At 69.5% G+C, this 18567-nt stretch overlaps 1 protein-coding gene across 3 annotated transcripts; it reads left to right on the top strand.

Annotated features, from left to right (window-relative positions):
- Positions 1–282: 282 nt before the first annotated feature.
- On the top strand, positions 283–18065 carry FURIN (furin, paired basic amino acid cleaving enzyme). 3 transcript variants are annotated; one of them, XM_038184826.2, is made up of 16 exons: positions 283–585; positions 6490–6840; positions 10465–10563; positions 10932–11027; positions 11482–11610; positions 11861–11937; positions 12260–12348; positions 12557–12729; positions 13650–13862; positions 13953–14053; positions 14155–14258; positions 14333–14450; positions 15494–15673; positions 15753–15877; positions 16028–16144; positions 16221–18065. In XM_038184826.2, exons 2-16 carry the CDS (start codon positions 6661–6663, stop codon positions 16787–16789), a joined length of 2370 nt encoding a protein of 789 aa, XP_038040754.1. In that variant the 5' UTR covers positions 283–585; positions 6490–6660; the 3' UTR covers positions 16790–18065. The 3 variants fall into 3 exon arrangements, with proteins under 3 accessions (XP_038040754.1, XP_038040753.1, XP_038040752.1); XM_038184825.2 differs by lacking the exon at positions 283–585 and adding an exon at positions 4113–4174; XM_038184824.2 differs by lacking the exon at positions 283–585 and adding an exon at positions 4702–4921.
- Positions 18066–18567: the final 502 nt, after the last annotated feature.

Below are 18567 nucleotides of genomic sequence, written 5' to 3'. Positions count from 1 at the left end.
GGGGCGGGGCGGGGGCGGGGCGTCCCCCGGGGCTTCCCCCGCTGCGGGCCCCCGGGGGCTGCGGCCCGGGGCCGGCACGGGCGCAGCGGGACCGTCCCGAGGGGCCGCCCCCCGCCCCCCCGTGGCGGTGCCGGCGGTGCGGAGGCGTCGGGAGGCGCCGCGGGCGCGGCCCCTTCGTGGCAGCCGGGGGGGGGCTTCGTGTGAGCTCCCGGCCCCTGCCCCTGCCCCTGCCCCTGCCCTGCCCTGCCCCTGCCCTGCCCCAGCCGCGCGGCACGCAGGGAGCCCGCGCCGGGCGGGGATTTCTGTGCGGGCTGTGCCCGGCCGCAGCAGGCACGGCTGTGCCCAGCTTCGAGGAAAGCCGCGCCACAAACCCTGCGGCAGCCGCAGCTCCGCGCAGCCTTCTGGAAACAGAGGAAGAGGTTTCACCTCCCGGAACGGCTCAGCGCAGCGCTGTCTGCGGCACATCCTGCGGCGGGGGCCTGGGAAGCAGGAGGATGAGCCGGGCTTTAACCACACGTGCCGGTGCCTGCTGGGCCCCCGCAGACACCCCAGGGGTTGTGAGCGGTGGGCTGGCCGCTGCTGCAGGTGGGCAGCCAGGGAAGGCAAAGCAAGTGTGTTTTCCCGGCCGGTGGCACAGCACCGAAACGCGATCCCAAAGGAAGCACAGGGAACTCCTGTTGGTGCCCCTGGCTGCAGGCTGGGAGCCGTCCTGCGGGAGGATCAGCCCAGCCAGTGCAGGTCTCTGGTCCCGCAGGACCACAGCACGGCTGAGGCCGGAGGCACCTCTGGGTCCCTCTGGTCCGACCCCTGCTCCAGGAGGGTCACCCCGAGCAGGGTGTGCAGCACCACGTCCAGGCGGCTTTAGAAGATCTCCAAGGAGGAGACCCCAGCACCTCTCGGGGCAGTCTGTGTCAGTGCTCCACCACCCACAAGGCAAAAAACAAAAAAGTTCTTCCTGGTGTTCAGACATTTCTGTGTTCCAGCCTGTGCCCCTTGTCTCTTCCTGGCACTGGCTGCTGCTAAAAGAGCCCAGCTCTGTCCTCTGCGCCCTGTGATCCCCCTGAGCTTTTCCACCTCCACACTGAGCAGCCCCAGCTCTGGCAGGAGCAGAGCTGATTCCCAGCAGCTGCCCTGCTCTGCTCTGGGCTCCGCTCCTCAGGGGCAGAGTCCCCACGGCAGCCGCAGGGGTGTGAGGCTGGGGCCGGGCAGGCTCTGTCCCGGGAGATCCCTCGCCCCAGGCGGGTCAGCGGCCCCCGCTGGGTGACTCCGATCCTGCCGGTGCAGTGGAGGGAGCACGGCTGCTGAGCCACCAGAGGTTCCCAGCCCTGGGGCCGTGCAGTGCCAGCCCCTCCCTCCCGCTGTCTGTGCCGAGCATTGAGCACTGCCGGCTCAGTCCTTGCTGTGTCCCTGCGTGCAGGTGCTGCCTGCATTGTGTCCGTGTGGGCCTCTCCTACAAACCTGCTCCTGCCAAGCGGGGGGAGCTGTTGGCTCTCCCTGGGGCCCTGACACTTCTGCTGCGTGTGCAGGCGCTGGAGGAGCTGCGGTGCCTGGCCTGGGCCAGGCTGTGGCGTCCCCCTGCCCTGCAGCTCACGCTGGGCCCTGGCGCCCTGGCACGGGAAGCTTTGTGCTGCTGCAGCAGCCAGTGCCTGGGGAGGGCAGGAACTTTCTGGCATTCCTGGCCCTTTTGTCTGGATGACAACCGGAGCTCCAGGCCAGCTCCCTGCTCCGCATTTGATGATCAGATGAGATCGTACTCGCGGGGTTATCGCAGTGTGTTCTCGCCTAATGAGTCCTGTGTCACCATGGCAAGGAGCGAGCTCCAGCACATGACTCAGTGGGTGAAACAATTAGGAGCAGCAGTTAAAGGAAGGCTTGGGAACCGCGCAGAGCACAAAACGTCCTGATCAGGTGAAGCTAAGCTCGAGGCCTCGGCAAACAGGGAAATGTGTTCCCTGGCTGCCGTGCTGTGACCGCAGGGGGTTGGAGCCGTGGCAAGCAGCAGCCCTAATCCTGTGACGTGCCGCTCTCCCCATGTCCCCAGGGAGCTGCAGCCACCTGAAGGAGCCAGATGCAGCCGCTGAAGGAGCCACAGGGGGCTGGGGCTGACCCTGCAGGTGCAGGCTGTGGGATCCCCCTTGACGGGGCCCTGTGGTGCTGTCCTGGGCCCGGACGGTGAGCCCACACCGTGCCAGCTGCACCGGGGTGCTGCAGCTCCCCGGCTGTCCCCGTCATCCCTCCAGGGACAGGGGATGCGGGCTGGCAGCAGAGCTGAGCAAGCCCTCCCAGCCCTCCACAGCGCTCAGGGTGAGGGCAGCCCCGCTGCAGGCTGTGTGTGGGCTCTGCACGAGTGTTCCTGTGGGCCCCGCAGCGTGCTGAGGATGGGGTTGAGCATCTTCCTGCCTGGACAGTTGGGCAGGAGGTGGTGGCTGCGACTCACGCAGCCCCGAGCAGGGGCAGCAGCATGGCGGGCTGCAGCTGTGCTGCCTTGGCAGCCTCGCTGCCGTTGATGATAAGGGCAGAAGGCAGATAAAGTCGCAGAGCCGCGCTGTGCCGCTGCTGTTTTCAGGCTGCACCGCGGGCCAAGGTCAAGGGTGTTTGGGCTGGATCCCCACAGCCCCGTGAGCACAGCCAGACGTTGTGTCTGTGAGCACGGCTGTGAGCGGAGCCTCCCGAGCCCTGCAGTGCGCAGCCCCCGCGGCTGTCCCAGCTCTGGCACCGGGGCCCGGAGCCTGCCTGGCAGGGGGCAGCCATGCTGCAAGTACACACTGCCTGGTCGGCTGGGAGCCTCTCGGTGTCCGCCTGCCCTCGCTGCCCTCTGTTTGGTTTTCTCAGCTGTGTGAGGGTCCCAGCCCTACCTCCCCAGCTTCTCCGCTCCACTGCCCATTTTCTCCCAGCACGGTGGTGGTCCTGTTGTGCCCCCAGCCCACCTTCAGGCTGGAGGTGCCTCTGGACAGGGGGGGGTGCAGCCCCACCACCGCACTGCACACCACAAAGCACTGGCCCATGGGCAGTGTCACTGGTGGAGCTTGTGCAACCCCTGCAACAGAATGCCAAAAATTGACCTGTTTTTTTTGTGATAGTAAGTTTCTGTTGATTGCAGTGTGTGGCTCAGCAGGGCAAGCCATGGGACATTGTGTGGCACAGGACACTGTGAGGCAGAGGATATTGTGTGGCACGGGATGCCTCGTGGGCAGCTGGTGGGTGCCGTGCACTGGGAGTCACACACAGAGCTCCTGGCAACTCCTGGAGTGCGCTGATGCTACCAAGTAAAGGCCACCACACTCAGTGCGACGTTTGAGAGGAGGGTTTGTGGTCCTCGCAGACCCTGCCACGGCAGCTACTGCACCCCTCCACTGTCCCCGGCAGGCAGCAGCTGAGGAGGGAGCTCTGAGCGGCTCCCCAGCTTTCAGAGGGTCGGCAGCTGCTCCGATCCCGAGGGGCTGCTGGCAGCAGGTCCTGCTCTGCTGCTCCCGCGTGAGTGGCGTTGTCTTTGGCAGGAGGAGCGATCGGCTGCGCCCGTCCAAAGCTAACAGTTTGTGCAAGAGAGAGGTGCTTCCTGCTCTCCTGCCCCGGAGCAGCGAGATAAGGTGACAAGGGGTCCTTTGTCAGCTCCTGTCCCCACAGCCCCGGGTGCCGCAGGGCCAGGCAGAGCAGCTTTGTGCCAGGCCTGGGCACAGCCGGGGCTCCTGGAGGAGGCACCTGAGGTAAGGCCCGGGCAGGGGCAGGGGCAGACGCGGGACGTGCTGGACCCACATATCTGGGCTGCACACAGGGGGCCCGGGGCAGCAGGAGGCTGAGCAGTGTGTTGGGGCTGGGAGCGAGCACTGCAGGGCGCGAGGGCCCCGGGCTGCCCCAGCCCCACAGCTCGTGCGGCCGGCCGGGCCCCTCGGGGGCAGTTGCGGTGGGCACTGGGCGGCCTGCAGCCCCTGCTCCTGGCACCGGGCCGTGACCGGGCACTGCCCTGCAAAATTAACCTACTTTAGCGAAGAGAAGTGCCCTGTGCCAGGTTTTCTGGGCTGTTCTCGGCATCTCAGTTACCAAGGTGACTGTTTCCTGTGCGATTGCTAACGCTTCATATCTCGATCATGATATCTGGGTGACTTCCTTTCCGTGAGATGTGCGTCCCGCTCCCACCCCGGGCTTCGCCAGGCGCCTTCTGAGGCTCAGGACTCAGGTCAGTCGGGGCTCTGATGCTTTTTTTCTCGCGCTGCCTTTCGCACCGCTCCTGGGCACGCAGACCCCGTGTGGGCAGCGCAGCGGGTGGGTGCCGGGGCAGCAGCACGGCGGGGCCGGCTGCCGGTCGCTTCTCGCCTCTCCCCTGGCTCCCGGATCGTTCGGGGGCTGTGCCCGGTGCCCTGCAGCCCGAACGCTGCCGCGGCCCCGTGGCTGCCCCCGGCCGGTTTCCCCGTGGGGCCGCTCGGTGCCTGCCCGGGGCCGCACCGGGGCGCTCCCAGCCCCCCCCCGCTCCCCGGGCCGGGCCGAGCCGCTCGGGGCCCGGCGGCTCCCGCACACCGGGGGCGCGGAGCAGCCGCCTGCCGGGCGCCCTCCGCGGCGGGGCCGTGCCCCGGGAGCCCCCGGGCGGCGGCGGCGGGGCCGGGCGGGGGCTGCGGCCGTGGCGGCGCCCCGGGACCCGGCGGCGGCGCCGGTGCGGGCGGGGCGGGCGGCGGTGACGGCATCCGGCGGCGCCCGGCGGAGCGGCGGCCGAGCCGGGCCGGGCCGGGCCGAGCCGAGCGGGGCCGCGCGGGGCCGGGCGGGGCGGGGCGGCGCTGACAGCTGTAAACAAGCGGCCCCGCGGCCGCCCCGCCGCCCCTGCCTGGGCCGGGCCCGGCTCCGGGGCGGGCGCTCGGGGCTGCCCCGCGCCGTGACGCTGCGCCGCCGCCAGAAGGGCCGGGCCGGCGGGACGGGAGCGGGCGGCGCCGCGGTGAGGGCCGGGGCCGGGACCGGGAACGGGGCCGGGGCCGGGGCCGGGGCCGGGGCCGGGGCCGGGGCCGGGGCCGGGCTTTGACAGCTGGGGCGGGACGCGCGGGGCCGCCCGGCCGGGAGCGGGGAGCGGGGAGCTGCCGGTACCGCTGCCGGTGCCGCCCGGTGCCCCTCGGCGGCCGCTCCCCGCGGCCGAGGCGCCGCAGCCGGGGCTGTGCTGGGCTGGGGCCGGGCCGCGGGGAGCCGTGCGGCCGCCCCGGGCTCGCCGTGCCGCGGCCTGCGGCAGCCGGGCTCCGGCAGCCCCGGCACGGGGCCGGGCGCGATCGCTCCGGGGCTGCGGGCTCCGGGGGCGGAGCGCGGCCCCGTCCGCTCCCCGCTCCTGCCCGCGGGCACCGCGCAGCGCCTGGCCGGCAGCCCCCCGCCGGCGGGCACGGGCACGGGCTCGGGCAGGGCGCTGCGGCCGGCCGGGCTTCGCACGTGGAGCGGCCCCGCCGGGAGCGCGGGGGGACCGCGGGGCCCGGGGACCCTCGGGAGGGGCCGGCGCGGGGCCGTGCCGTGGTGCGGGGCGTCCCCTCGTGCTGGGCAGCGTGTCCTGGCCACCCGTCACTTCCCGTCCCCGGGGCTCAGGGAGCCTTCCCCGCTGGAAGCCGTGACTGGGGCCACGGCACGGCCCGGGACTGGGGCAGCCTCCGGTGGGTGCTCGCCGCTCTGGGTGCCGTGGCAGGGCCACCTCTGGCCTGTCCCCACCGGGTATCTCCTGGCTGCGCTGTGCCTGCCGGAGGTGACGGGGACCCCTTTCCCGGTTCTTGCGCCCGTTTCCTCTCAGTTTTGGGGATGAGTCAGAGCGGTGTCAGCACGTTGTGCTCCTGGGGAAGGGCAGTGCGGTGACAGGCAGGGCGCTGCTGCCAGGCGCAGCTGGGGCCATGGCTGGCACATGAGGTGCTGGGGTTGGACTCTGCAGACCAGGGAGCAAAGGCTTTCGCTGGCTTTGCTCCTTCTCACCCCTCATTACTGCTGCAGCTAATGAGGTTCTGTCCTGGTGCCCCACATGTCCCGGTAGCCCCAGAAGCACCCTGCTGTGCCCAGAGCTCCCCGTGTTCAGCCTGTCCGGGCCTGGCCCCTGCTCACAGCCCACAGCTCAGCCCCAGGCACAGCAGGGTGCAGCTCGCTGCCAGCGCTTCCCTCTGGGGGCAGGAGCCGCAGCCTGGGGCACCAACCCTCCTGGTTGCTCAGAGCTCCGTGCCCAGACCGACCCCTCTGGGCTGGGGAAGGGGCTCCTGCCTGCAGCAGCCCCAGCAGCGAGAGGTACGGCCTCCATTTCCTCACCTCCTGCACCCGGCTCCCCTCCTGGTCTGCCTCCTGTGTTTGCAAGCGCAAAGCATAAGTACACATTGGGCAATAGGAGAGGTAAACAGCAGCTCCGTGCTGGGGCCGGCCGCTGCAGAGCCCCGTGGGCAGCCCTGGGGCCAGCAGGGCGCTGTGTTGCCTGCGGCCAGCAGAGCCCCCAGCGTGGCCCGTGGGCGAGGAGAGTGTCCTGGCCGGCTCTGACCGCTCTCCGTTTCCCTGCAGGTTGTGCTGCTGTCCTGGCCGCTCCACGCCCGCAGCTCCGTCCCCATGGTGTGTCGGGCTGAGCGGGGGCCGGCGGGGCAGAGCGGGGCCGCGAGGCACTGACACGGGCGGACGCCGGTCCTGCCGCTGCCTGGACCCTTGTGCTGCTGGTAGAGGAACCCCGATACTCTGATGGATCTGAGGCCCTGCTCGCTGCTCCTGCTCTGGACTCTGCTGGTTGCCTTTGTTCTCCTGGCCCAAGAGGTGTTGGCCCAGCGTATTTACACCAACACCTGGGCCGTGCTCGTCCCTGCGGGGCCCCAGGAGGCTGACAGGCTGGCCAGGAAGCATGGATTCCTCAACCTGGGCCCGGTAAGTCCCTCGCTTCCCTCTCCTCACAGCAGCTGTGTCCCCGCTGGCTCTGCTCCTGCTGGCAGGGGCTGGGCTCAGCCCCACTGCCGGCGGGTGGCTCTGCCTGGGGGGCTGGGCCCCTGTGCTTGTGCTGGTTCACTGCAGCCGCCCGGCACCCACGGTGCTGGTGGTGGCTGGAAGGATCCACGGCCTCCCCGTCAGCAACAGTCTGATGGCATGGCATGGCACGGCATGCTCTGCCTGCTGGAGGTGGAAGGAGGAAAAGCCCATCTCAGGGCGAGGCAGCTGGGAGAACTGCGCGTGGATGGAGGAGGGAAGGGCTCCTAATCTCCCAGATCCTGCCCGTGCTCCCCATGGCGAGCGGTGCCTGAGCGTGGCGCAGCCTCCGGGCTCCGCTGAAGCAGAGGGATTCTGACAGCAGCCATGTGTCCTTGGCCCTAGAGCTGCCCTTCACAAGCCCTGTGTCAGCAGGCCCCCACCGCTCTCGGCTTTCTCTGCCATCAGCCAGTGCAGGGGTGGTGCTGTGCTCTGCAGTGCCGTGGGCAGGACGTGTGGCCCTGCCGTGTCCTGTCCCTGCTGGCTGGCCAGCACCTCTTGAGCTCAGGCCCAGCTTGCTGCCCCAGGGGCCTGATGGGTCTGTGGAGCAGGGGGCTGGCTCCGGGACAGCCCCCACAAAGCTGTAGCAAGGCAGAGCCTTCGTGGTTCTGCCGGTGCCCCGCCGTGCAGTGAGGATGCCGGGGCTGTGAGGAGCTGCGGTGCTGTGACCCCGCTGTCCCGGAGCCCCGTGAGCCAGGCAGTGCGCCGGGCCATGCTGGTCTGGCAGGAAGCAAGGGGTGAAATCCCAGAGGAAGTTGCACAACTCATGGCTGCGGTGTCAGGACCTCGCTGTGAGCCAGCTGCTGGGAGCGTGGGGAGGGTGGCTGCTGCGGGAGCCAGCGGGTGCCTCATCCTGCTGCCCGAGAGCAGCCCTGGCACAGCTGTGCGGGCAGCAGGGCTCTGGGTCGGAGAGCCCCAAGTCCTCCAGGGTGTGTGCTGGACAGGGATGCCTCCTGCTCTATAAGAGGAGATCTGGGCATGTCCTGCTGGGCCAGGTCTCTGCCAAGTCTGCTGGGAGTGGGGCACAGGGCTCAGCTGCCCTCCACCATGGCATTTTCTGCCGTGCTGCCCTTGTACCCGCCCTGTCTGCTGCCGTGGGGCCCTGGGACCTGGGCCGGGGCCGAGGAGGCACCAAGCTCTGTGGCCACATCTCTGCCTGCCTGGGGATGCCCCACGGTGTGCTGGAGAGCCTGGGGCTGTGTCGGGAGGCTCAGCACAAGGTCTGGCTGGGCAGCACCCACCACCTGCCCTGCAGCCAGAGGCTGGCAGCTTTCCCTGGCCCTGCCAGCTGCTGAGCTCTGGTGGAGCAGGAGCACGACCCCTGTAGCGAGCCGTCAGCTCAGGCTGCAGCAGGGGGTGTGGGCCCGAGCACGTTTCTCCTGTCCTGGAGCCTGTCCCAGGGTCTGCGCTGAGGCACGAGGCCAGGCTGGCCTGGGGGCCGGCTCCCCACCGGGGGTGTCTGCGCGGGGCCTGGGGAGCTGGTGCGGCTGGGACAGGATGTGGCAGGAGGCGGGGAGGAGCGGGCGCTGCTGGCCCTGCCCCAGGGAGAGGCCCCCGGGGTCCAGATCTAGAAGGCTCCTGGCCTCCGCGTGGTGCCTGGGCGCTGTCCGCAGAGGCACGCCGGGCTGGCGGCCTCCCTGCCAGCGGAGCCTGGCGGGCAGCGGCCGCAGCACTGGAGTCCCCTGGGCAAGTGGGGTCTGGCAGCTGGCTGGAGGTGCTGGGGCCTTGCTGTAACTCATGGCCACTCGCCCAGTGAAAGGGGCACGGGAGGCGCAGGCTTGAGCAGGAGATGGGCAGTGACGGGGGGAGGCACGGCTGCTGGGACCGATGGGGTGAGCTGGCACCGTTCCCCATGGGGTCAGCGCTGCCACCCAGCTCGTGGGTGTCACGGGGACGCGCGGGGCTGGGGGCGGCTCTGCCCTTGCTGAGGACAGGGACTGCGGGGGATTAGGGTGTCAGCATGTGGGCTGGCCGGCTCCTGGCTGCTACCGCAGCATGTGTGCAGACCTAATCCAGCCCAGTGAGCGGGCAGAGCCCAGATCTGCTGGCAGAACAATCGGGGCTCTGTTCGTGGCCCTGGAGGGGTGAGGGTGCTGGGGGAGCCAGCCTGGCGCGGAAGCTTCTCACCCCAGCACAGCCCCAGGTGCTACGAGCAGTTGGGCATCCCGGGCTGGACCAGGGGGCACAGAGCCCCGCGGGGATGTGCCCCCCCGTGACCCTGGGGGCCCTGGGGGTGCGGAGCTGCCCTTGCAGGCAGGAGCAGCAGCCGGCTGCCGGTCGGTGCCAGGGAGCGAGGCCCCACGTCACGGGCACCGTGCCTCGGGGTGAGCTGTGAGCTGTGGCTCCCCTGGATAGCACCGGCTGGCACAGCGTGGCTTCGCTCGCACACTGCGCTGTCCCTGCCACCAGCTCCCTGCCCGCCGCGGAGCCCGCTCCAGGGGCAGGCACGCAGAAGGGAGCGGGGTCCGGTGCACCGGCCTGGCAAAGAGCCGTGGGCACGAGCTGTGCCCCTGCTGTCCTGCTCCTGCTGTCCTGTGCCACCAGCACGGGGCTGCCACGAGCTGAGCCCGTTCCCAGTCCTGCCCGTGGGCTGGTGCACGGGGGGAGGCGATTGCTCCTCTGGGCAGGGGTTTGTGCTGCCGGCACTCAGCCACTGGGCAGGAGCAGGGGTGGCACTGGCCCTGCTGCGGGTTGGGGATGTGTTCCCGCACCCTGCAGAGCACCTGGGCAAACTGAGGGACCTTGGGATGGCTGCCCTGGGGCTGCGGGTGCCTCGTGGCTGGGCAGGGCTCCTCTCCTCCCCCCGCTTGCTGTGGGCTGGCTGCATGGTGGCCAGGACCGTGTCACATCTGCAGGGCTCTGATAAGCTTTTGGGCTTTCCTTAAAGGTAACCAAGTTGTTTTGCCTCAGTCTGAGAGTCTGGAGTGGGCAGAGGGATGGATGTCCCCTCCCCGTGCTCGTGTAGCCCTCGCCAGCCCGGGTGGGGGGGTCCTGCCCGCAGCTCCCAGGGGGCCGGGGGCACGCGGCTCCTCTCCCACCCTGAGCAGGCGGCTGGGCTGGGAGGGCTGGGCTGCTGCGGCCAGGCCAGCCTCCGGGACGTGCAGGAGGGGATGAGGAAATGGCAGGACTGGAGAGGGCTTCAGGGTTTAAAAATAACCCGCGGGGAGGCTGTGCGGCCTCCTGGGCCATCTGGGGCTGTGCTGACGTCCTGTCCCTCCCCAGAGACACCCCCTTGTGCATGGGGCTCTGCCCGGCTCCTTGGCCAGTGCTGCCTCCTCCCGGGGGGGGTGGGCAGAAAGGCCTGTGTGATACCCCACTGGGCTCTGCTGGGGTCGGTCACGTCCCAGGACCTACACGGGTCAGAAACCAGCGCCCTCCCTGCCAGGGCAGCAGCTCTGTGGGGCCATGTGGGACTTACTGCCCCCGGGGCAGGGGTGCCATGGGCAGCCCTAGGGTGCAGGTTGCTAGGAGGGACAGAACCGGGGAGGCTGTGCTCTCGCGTCCATCCTGCTCCTCTCTCTCCTCCAGATTTTTGGTGACTACTACCACTTTCGGCACCGCGGCGTGGTGAAGCGCTCCCTGTCTCCCCACCAGCCCTGGCACAGCCGCTTGGCGCGGGAGCCGCAGGTAGGTGCAGCGTGGCGGCCGGCGGCGGGGCAGGGCGGCGGCGATCACCGTGCCCTGGCTGCGGCCCAGGGGCCGGGCACGCTCACCTGGTGCCCTGAGCCCTGCACAATGGGCGCGTGGCCCGGCGGCTGCCGGGCTCCTGCTGCTCAGCAGAGCTCGGTGCCCTGCCCTGCCTGCTCCGCTGGAGCGGGGCCGTGGCGGCGGGGCTGGCACAGCGGGCGGGGTGGCCGGGAGGAGCCGGGGCTGGCGGGCCCCTGGGATGCGGTGGCGGCGATGCCGATGTGGGGAGGTGCTGGCGGCTCCCTGGAGGGCACGGGTGGGAGGAGGGCAGGCAGGAGCCACGGGAGCCCCATGACCTCCTGCCCTAGGTGCACTGGCTGGAGCAGCAGGTGGCAAAGCGCAGGACCAAGCGAGACGTTTTCATGGAGCCCACCGACCCCAAGTTCCCCCAGCAGTGGTACCTGGTGAGTGCTGGGGGGGGGGTGGCACCCGAGGGAGGGCTGGCAGGCTGCTGCCCCCAGCCAGGCTGGGGAGGAGGAGGAGGGGGAGGAAGGGGGCTGAGGCCGCAGCCCTACGTTGTGTCACTGGGGAAGGGGATGCACGTGCCCTGCTGTGGCGCTGGCAGTCGGGGCAGCTGCCCCTTGCCTGTCTCAAGCTGGGTCTGTGCATGCGCTGCCTGCCCCTGCACCGAGCCCGGGTGCTGGCACAGGGAGCTGTGGCTGTGGGACGCGGGCACCCTCTGGGACTCAGCCCCATTTCTGAGCGCTCTCCTCAGCCCCATGCTCTGTGCAAAACTCCCGTGGGCACAGCAGAGAGCAGGGCAAAGGCTGCCTTTACAGATGGGTCTGGAGCGGTCCGCACACCCCGCTTGCAGCTCCAGCAGTTGGACATAGCTGACATCAGGGCTTCTTTTGGCAGTACAACACCAACCAGCGGGACCTGAATGTGCGTCAGGCCTGGGAGCAGGGCTACACGGGCAAGGGCATCGTGGTTTCCATCCTGGATGATGGCATCGAGAAGAACCACCCTGACTTGGAGGCCAACTACGTAAGTGTGGGGCAATCCCTGGGCAGTGCACAGGAGCCTGTGCAGGGGCTGGTGTCTGCTCACTGCATCCCCAGAGCCCCATGGCACAGGGCTTGTGCCTGCTGTGGGGGTGTGGGGGCAGCAGTGGTGGTGGGACTGGAGCCCGCACCCTGCTTGGCTCTGTGCTGGGGCACGCGGTGCAGGCATGGCCCCAGGGCAGTAGGGCCTGCTGGCCAGGGCGCAACCTCTGACTGCCAGCTCTGCCTTCCAGGATCCAGGGGCAAGCTTTGATGTCAACGACCAGGACCCAGACCCGCAGCCCCGTTACACTCAGATGAATGACAACAGGTGAGGTCCATCAGCCCTTAAAGATTTTGGGAGGGTGCCGGGGTGATGGCACTTCTGCCCCATGGAAACCCCCTGCCTCCCTTTCTGACACGAGCTGCGTCCCTTGGGGCTGCCTAGAATGGGAGCAGACTGCTGAGTGCCCCCTGCCCCAGAGCTCTGCGGTGCCCCTCCGCGGGGTGCGCTCAGCAGGGCTTTGTTGGCAGCCTGGTGTGGGGAGGGGTGGCGTGGAGGCAGCCTGGACGCTGCCCCCTGGCCCCGGCTGGTTCCCAGCGCCGTGTTCCTCGCTCCCCACTGAGTGCCCTTGGTGCTGTTCTGCCTGCAGGCACGGCACGCGCTGTGCCGGGGAAGTCGCTGCTGTGGCCAACAATGGGATCTGCGGTGTCGGCGTGGCTTACAATGCACGCATCGGAGGTGGGTGCTGCCCCGTCCTGCAGCCAGTGCAGAGCCCGCGCTCAGCCCCGCGGGTGCCTGCGACCTCGGCGCTGCTGCCAAGGCAGCGGGCAGCCCGCGGCAGGGGCCGGCAGCAGGCGCGGAGCCGTCCCCAGTGGCACCGCTGCCCTGCGGAGCGCGGCCGCCCAGCCCAGCCCCGTCGCCTGTGACATCTGCTCTCTGGCCCTAGGCGTGCGCATGCTGGATGGGGAGGTGACTGATGCAGTGGAGGCCCATTCGCTGGGCCTCAATCCCAACCACATCCACATCTACAGTGCCAGCTGGGGCCCAGAGGACGACGGCAAGACTGTGGATGGCCCAGCCCGGCTGGCGGAGGAGGCTTTCTTCCGGGGAGTCAGCCAGGTGAGCAGCAGTTTGCCAGGTTCCAGCGGAGCTCCAGCGCCTGTCCCGTGGCTCTGGGTGGCTGGGCTGTCCCGGCTGTGTCGGCCGTCCCACCGTGAATCGTCTTCCAGCCCTCTCTGGGATCAGGCTCTGTTGGTTTTTCTGGTTCTTCTTGAGCAATGGCTGAGTCAGGGCTCCTCCTGCGCAGGGTGCTCCCCCGGCCACCCATGCTCTCTGCTCAGGAAGTTCCCAGGGAACTGGTGCAGGGACCGTCCCTCCCTCCTCTATGGAACCCCGTTCTGGTTCTGCCTTGTTCCATGCCAGCTGCTCGCCCTCGCCTCCGCCTGTCCTTCCCCTCGCTGTCCTCAGCTGCTGTCAGCTCCGTCGTGGTGTGGCTGCGGCGCAGCCCACGTGGCTCAGCTGTGCTGTGCTCTGCCTGGGATTCCCTGCACGGAAATGCTGGCGCGCTGTGTGGGGTGTGCTGGCGAATCCCCCTGCTGTGCCGTGCCAGCTCTGCTATACACGCTGTGAGTGCAGCCGTGGCGCTCAGGGGTTCAGCAGCCGGCTGGGAACGCTGTGGAGCTCCCACAGGGCTGCCGGGCAGCTGCAAGTCCCACACGCACAAACCCCTTGTAGCCAGCCAAGCAGAAAAAGGCACCGGTTCTTGGAAAGTCCCCTGCTTGTGTTGCCTCTGCAGAGCTGCCTTGTCCGCCTCGTCCTGTAACTCGGCAGCAGCAGGGCATGGCTGTGCCGGGGCCCAGGCCAGCAGCCAGCTGGGAGCATCCCTGGGGCCCCATTGGTGTCTGCTCGGTCTTCCTGACCCAGACCCAAGCTTTGTGGGGCCGGGGCTGTCTGCTCGTGCCCTGGCTCCCACATGGCACCTTCTGCTGTGCCGTGGGACGATGTGTGGGCACCCGTCCTCACTCTGCCTCTGTTGTTAGGGCCGAGGGGGGCTGGGCTCCATCTTCGTCTGGGCGTCCGGGAACGGGGGCCGCGAGCACGACAGCTGCAACTGTGACGGTTACACCAACAGCATCTACACGCTGTCCATCAGCAGCACCACGCAGTACGGTAACGTGCCCTGGTACAGCGAGGCCTGCTCCTCCACCCTCGCCACCACCTACAGCAGTGGCAACCAGAACGAGAAGCAGATTGTGAGTGCCCCACTGGGGCTGCGGGGCTGGGCGCGCGGGGGCTGAGCCAGCGGGGGGGCACAGCAACCCCTACGGGGCCCTTCCTTGCAGGTGACGACTGACCTGAGGCAGAAGTGCACCGAGTCCCACACGGGGACGTCAGCCTCAGCACCCCTCGCTGCCGGCATCATCGCCCTTGCGCTGGAAGCCAAGTAAGGCCGAGCACGGTGGGGCCAGGCTGGGGAGCTCCGCACGAGCCCGGGGGGCTGGGCCCGGCCGGGGGCTGGCACCTGAGCCTCGCCTCTCCCCGCAGCAAGAACCTGACGTGGCGGGACATGCAGCACCTGGTGGTGCAGACCTCGAAGCCGGCGCACCTCAACGCCAACGACTGGGTCACCAATGGGGTCGGCCGCAAAGGTAGCGGGGTGCTGGGTGGGGGCTGCGGGAGGCGGGGAGGCCGCGGGGCAGCGCTCACCCTGCTCCTCCCGCAGTCAGCCACTCCTACGGCTACGGGCTGCTGGATGCCGGGGCCATGGTGAGCCTGGCCAGGAACTGGACCACGGTGGGACCGCAGAGGAAATGTGTCATCGACGTCCTCACAGAGCCCAAGTAAGGGCTGCTGAGCCCGGGCAGGCGCTGCCCAGCAGCCAGCGACGGCAGGGGCTGGGGTCGGCAGGGGGATGCTCGGCCCCAGGTGGGGAGCGGGGGGGTGCTTGGGGCTGAGCTGCGCCCTGAGCCCTGCGTCCCCTGGGCCACCCTCCTGTGGGGCTGGGGCAGGGCCAGGGAGCGCAGCTCATGGCCGTCTGGTGCTGGATGCTGACCGCTGCTGGGCTGGGCCGGGCACAGCCGGGAGGCGTCCGCGCTGTGGTTTTGGGAGCAGCCAGCACAAGCCATCGTCAGACAGAGGGGCTTTCAGGGGTCAGACAGAAGCTCCTTTTATTCCCACTTGGCTGCTGCCGCCTCAGCAGTGTCTGCCCAGTCTCGTGTGCAGCTGGGGCAGTCCCGGGCCCTGGGGGGGCAGCCCTTGGGCATGGGGGGGCTGGGCCCCGACTGCGCCTGCTGCCCTGCCCCGTTCCCCTGGGACCCAGCCCCAGCGAGCGGGCGCCGGCCCAGGTCCTGCCCGTCCCGAGCAGGCGGCCCCTTGTGACCAGAGCCCTGTGCCAGCACTGGGGCTGTGCCTGGGCAGCCGCACACGAGCGGCGGGATGGGGATGGGGATGGCCGTGCCCATCCAGCCCTGGCTGCGCTGTGCAGGGGTGGAGCTGGCCCCTGGCTGGTGAAGAAAGGCCCCATTCATGGCTGGCACAGAGCGGTGATTTAGCACGCACGCAGCAGAGCAAAGCCTCCGTGCTCCTGGCTCCCCGGGACCTGGGGCGAGCCGCGTGCGGCAGCAAGGCTGCGCTGCTCTCGGCCGTCTGCTTCCTGCGCCCCGTGCTGGCGGGGAGCTGCTGTCAGAGGGCAGGGAGCTGCCGGCAGCCGCTGTGTGACTCTCCAGCCCCACTGCCTGCTCGTGGCACCGCTCGGTGCAGGGCCGGAGAGCAGCTGAACACCCCTGGAGTATGCGCATGGCCCTGCAGCGGGGAGCGGGTCCAGGGTGTCCTGCTGCAGCCTCCGTAAGGGGGGATTGGGTTCACTCCTGCCATTCCTTGGCAGGGACATCGGGAAACGCCTGGAGGTACGGCGGAAAGTAGATGCCTGCCTGGGGAAGGCCAACTATATCAGCCGGCTGGAGCATGCGCAGGCCAGGCTGACGCTGTCCTATAACCGTCGGGGGGACCTCGCCATCCACCTTGTCAGCCCCATGGGCACCCGCTCCACCCTGCTGGCCTCCAGGTAGCTGACGGGGCCGCAGGATGCTCCAGAGCTGGCACAGGTGGGTCCCCAGGATGCCAACCTGCACCTCTCTCCCCAGGCCCCATGACTACTCAGCTGATGGCTTCAACGACTGGGCCTTCATGACAACGCACTCGTGGGATGAGGACCCCTCCGGGGACTGGTTGCTGGAGATCGAGAACACCAGTGACGCCAACAACTATGGTAGGGGGGGGCTCACGGCTTCACCCTGAGCCTAATGTGGGAGCGGGAGCAACTCCAGTGCCTGGTGTACATGTGGGGGGGCCGGCACAAGCCCTCCCCCTGCTCCCGTCCTGTCGGCACGGCGGTGGGCCTCACTCTGCCTCATTTCAGGCACGCTGACCAAGTTCACGCTGGTGCTGTATGGGACGGCCACCGACTCCCCCAGCCTCTCCAACCAGCTGGAGAGCAGCGGCTGCAAGACCCTGACCCCCAGCCAGACCTGCGTGGGTGAGTGCCAGGCCCTGGGGGGGGGGGGGAGGCGCACGGGGGGGCCTCGGGTGTGCTGACCCTGCCTCTCCCGCAGTCTGTGAGGAGGGGTACTACCTGCACCAGAAGAGCTGCCTGAAGCGCTGCCCCCCCGGCTTTGCGCCCGGTGTCCAGAGCACGCACTACAACCTGGAGAACAGCGTGGAGCCCATCGCGCCCCACCTCTGCCTGCCCTGCCACCCCTCCTGCGCCACCTGCGCGGGGCCTGGCCCCAACCAGTGCCTGACCTGCCCCGCACACTCACACTTCAGCAGCCTGGACCTCTCCTGCTCCCACCAGACGCAGAGCAGCCGCGCGTCCCCCGCCCTGGCGGAGGGCGAGGGGCCGGCCGAGGCCCCCCCCGCGGCCAACTTACCCATCCTCATCGCCAGCCTCAGCTGCGTCTTCATCGTCATCATCTTTGTCACCGTCTTCCTGGTGCTGCAGGCGCGCTCGGGCTTCAGCCTGCGGGGCGTGAAGGTCTACGCCCTGGACAGCGGGATCATCTCCTACAAGGGGCTGCCCTCCGACATCTGGCAGGAGGAGGGCCCCTCCGAGTCGGACGGTGAGGAGTACGAGGCCCACAACGAGAGGACTGCCTTCATCAGAGACCAAAGTGCCCTTTGATGAGCCCTCCCGCCCCTCCCTCCTCCCTGCCCAGCGCCGCGGGGCAGGGGCAGGCGAGGCCGAGGGGCCCCGGACTCTGCCCCCGTCCCCCCCTGCGCCGTGGTGGCCCGGGGCTCCCCGCCGCCAGCACCGTCCCTCAGCCCCGGCCTGGGCGCCCAGGCACGGCCCTGCCGGCACCGTCCTCAGCTTGGCACCGTCCCCGCCTCGCACCATCTCTCACGGCCCCGTGTCCACCCCGCACCCCAGGCCCCTGGGTTGGGTGACAGCGGGACCCCGGCGCCTGCTGGCTCTGCGCTGGCAGCCACCTTCCTTGTCCCGGGCAGGCGGCTGCTGCTGGGGGCAGTGCCCAGGCTCCCCCCGTTATTGCTGCAGCGGGGCCGGTGGCGCAGGGGCAGCTCTGTCCCCGCGGGCTGAGCCAAGCCTGGGCCGTGGCACCCTCTGCACTGCCGCCCTGAGCACACCCCGGGGCTCTGCCTGCCACCCCTGTCCCCTGTTGCTCCCTGGCTCCCCGCCGCCTACCCAGGGCCTGTCCGCCTCCACCTGTGCCCGTCAACAGCAATAACGGCCAGGCCTCGGCCTCTGCTGCCCGCTTGCCCACTGCCTGCCCAGCCCACCACAGCCACGGCCGCCTGCAGCGCGGATGGAGCCCCCTGTGCCAGAAAGCGCGGGCAGGGCAGCGCCTCCCTGTGTGCCCGAGGCTGGGCCCCCAGCGAGGGGAGGGACCCCCTGCCCTGGGGTCAGCCCCAGCCCCCCCGTTTTGCCCCTGGGCAGGGCCCTGTGTGCTGCCGGCCGGCTCGCTTAGGCAGCGCCGGTGCCTGCCCGTGCCCTGGCTCTGCCTCGCGCTGCCTGTACTGGGCAGAGCCCGGCAGCCCTGGCCCCGCTGCTCCTGCCCCCTGACGTGCCTTGCCCCCACTTGGTGACAATCCGTTCTGCTCCCCGCCAGAGCCCCCGGCACTGCCTGCCCTCAGCCCCTTCCCTGCGGGGTGGGGGCCGGTGCCGCCAGCCCCTTCGCCCCCTGCCGCCACCGCCGCGCACCGGGGCTGCGGCACGGGCTCCCACCTGCCCCGTGCCAGCGCCAGTCCCAGCCCGTCACAGAGGGAGCTGCCGGCAGGGGGGCCACAGGACTATTTTTCTATAATAACTTTTTGGTGCACAGTAATTTTTTCTTGTAATTTAATCAGCCAGGAGCTGCCTCCTGAGCCTGTTTTTAATTTAATGGATGTGGATATAACGCTAGAGAGACTGAGTTATTAAATGTTCAGAACTATGCAAACCAGCCCCGCTGCCCGAGCTCTGTGTCCTGCCACCCTGAGGCAGCGGGGGGCCCTCAGGCAGGCACCCCGGGGCCCATGGAGGTGTGGGGCCAGGGCCCCCAGCAGCCCTGTGCCCTGCTCCACAGTCCCACGAGGGGTCCTGGGACAGGTGCAGGGCAGGGAGCGCTGGGCTGAGCCGGGGGCGCAGGGGGCCCTGCTGGGACCCCCCGGCTCAGAGCACTGCAGAGCCCAGCTGCTCGCTGCCTGCGGCTGTGCTGCTGGAGCCCTGCGGCTCCGGGCCCCCTGTGGGCTCTGTCCGGGACGGAGATGCCCCCGGAGGTGAGGAGCCCTGCGGAGCCGCGGGCTGTGGTGGGAGCTGTGCTGCAGGGGGCTGCTGTCTGGGGCTGCGGTGAGGACGCGGCACCCAGGCGGTGACCGTCACCCTCACCTGAGTGACGGGAAGCAGCTGCTTATCGCAAACCCGCAGAGCAGCTAATTTTGGAACCGGCTCTAGTGAGCGGAGGG

Source organism: Anas platyrhynchos, chromosome 11, assembly GCF_047663525.1.
Source record: "Anas platyrhynchos isolate ZD024472 breed Pekin duck chromosome 11, IASCAAS_PekinDuck_T2T, whole genome shotgun sequence".
NCBI lineage: Eukaryota > Metazoa > Chordata > Aves > Anseriformes > Anatidae > Anas > Anas platyrhynchos.
The sequence above is the reverse complement of the archived record's forward strand: the minus strand, read 5'-3'. Positions and strand labels throughout refer to the sequence as shown.

Coding starts and splice junctions, on each gene's coding strand:
- FURIN (XM_038184826.2), top strand. CDS start 6,661: ATGGATCTGAGGCCCTGCTCGCTGCTCCTGCTCTGGACTCTGCTGGTT. Junction 10,564..10,931: donor GCTTGGCGCGGGAGCCGCAG/GTAGGTGCAGCG, acceptor CTCCTGCCCTAG/GTGCACTGGCTGGAGCAGCA. Junction 12,730..13,649: donor TCTTCCGGGGAGTCAGCCAG/GTGAGCAGCAGT, acceptor CTCTGTTGTTAG/GGCCGAGGGGGGCTGGGCTC.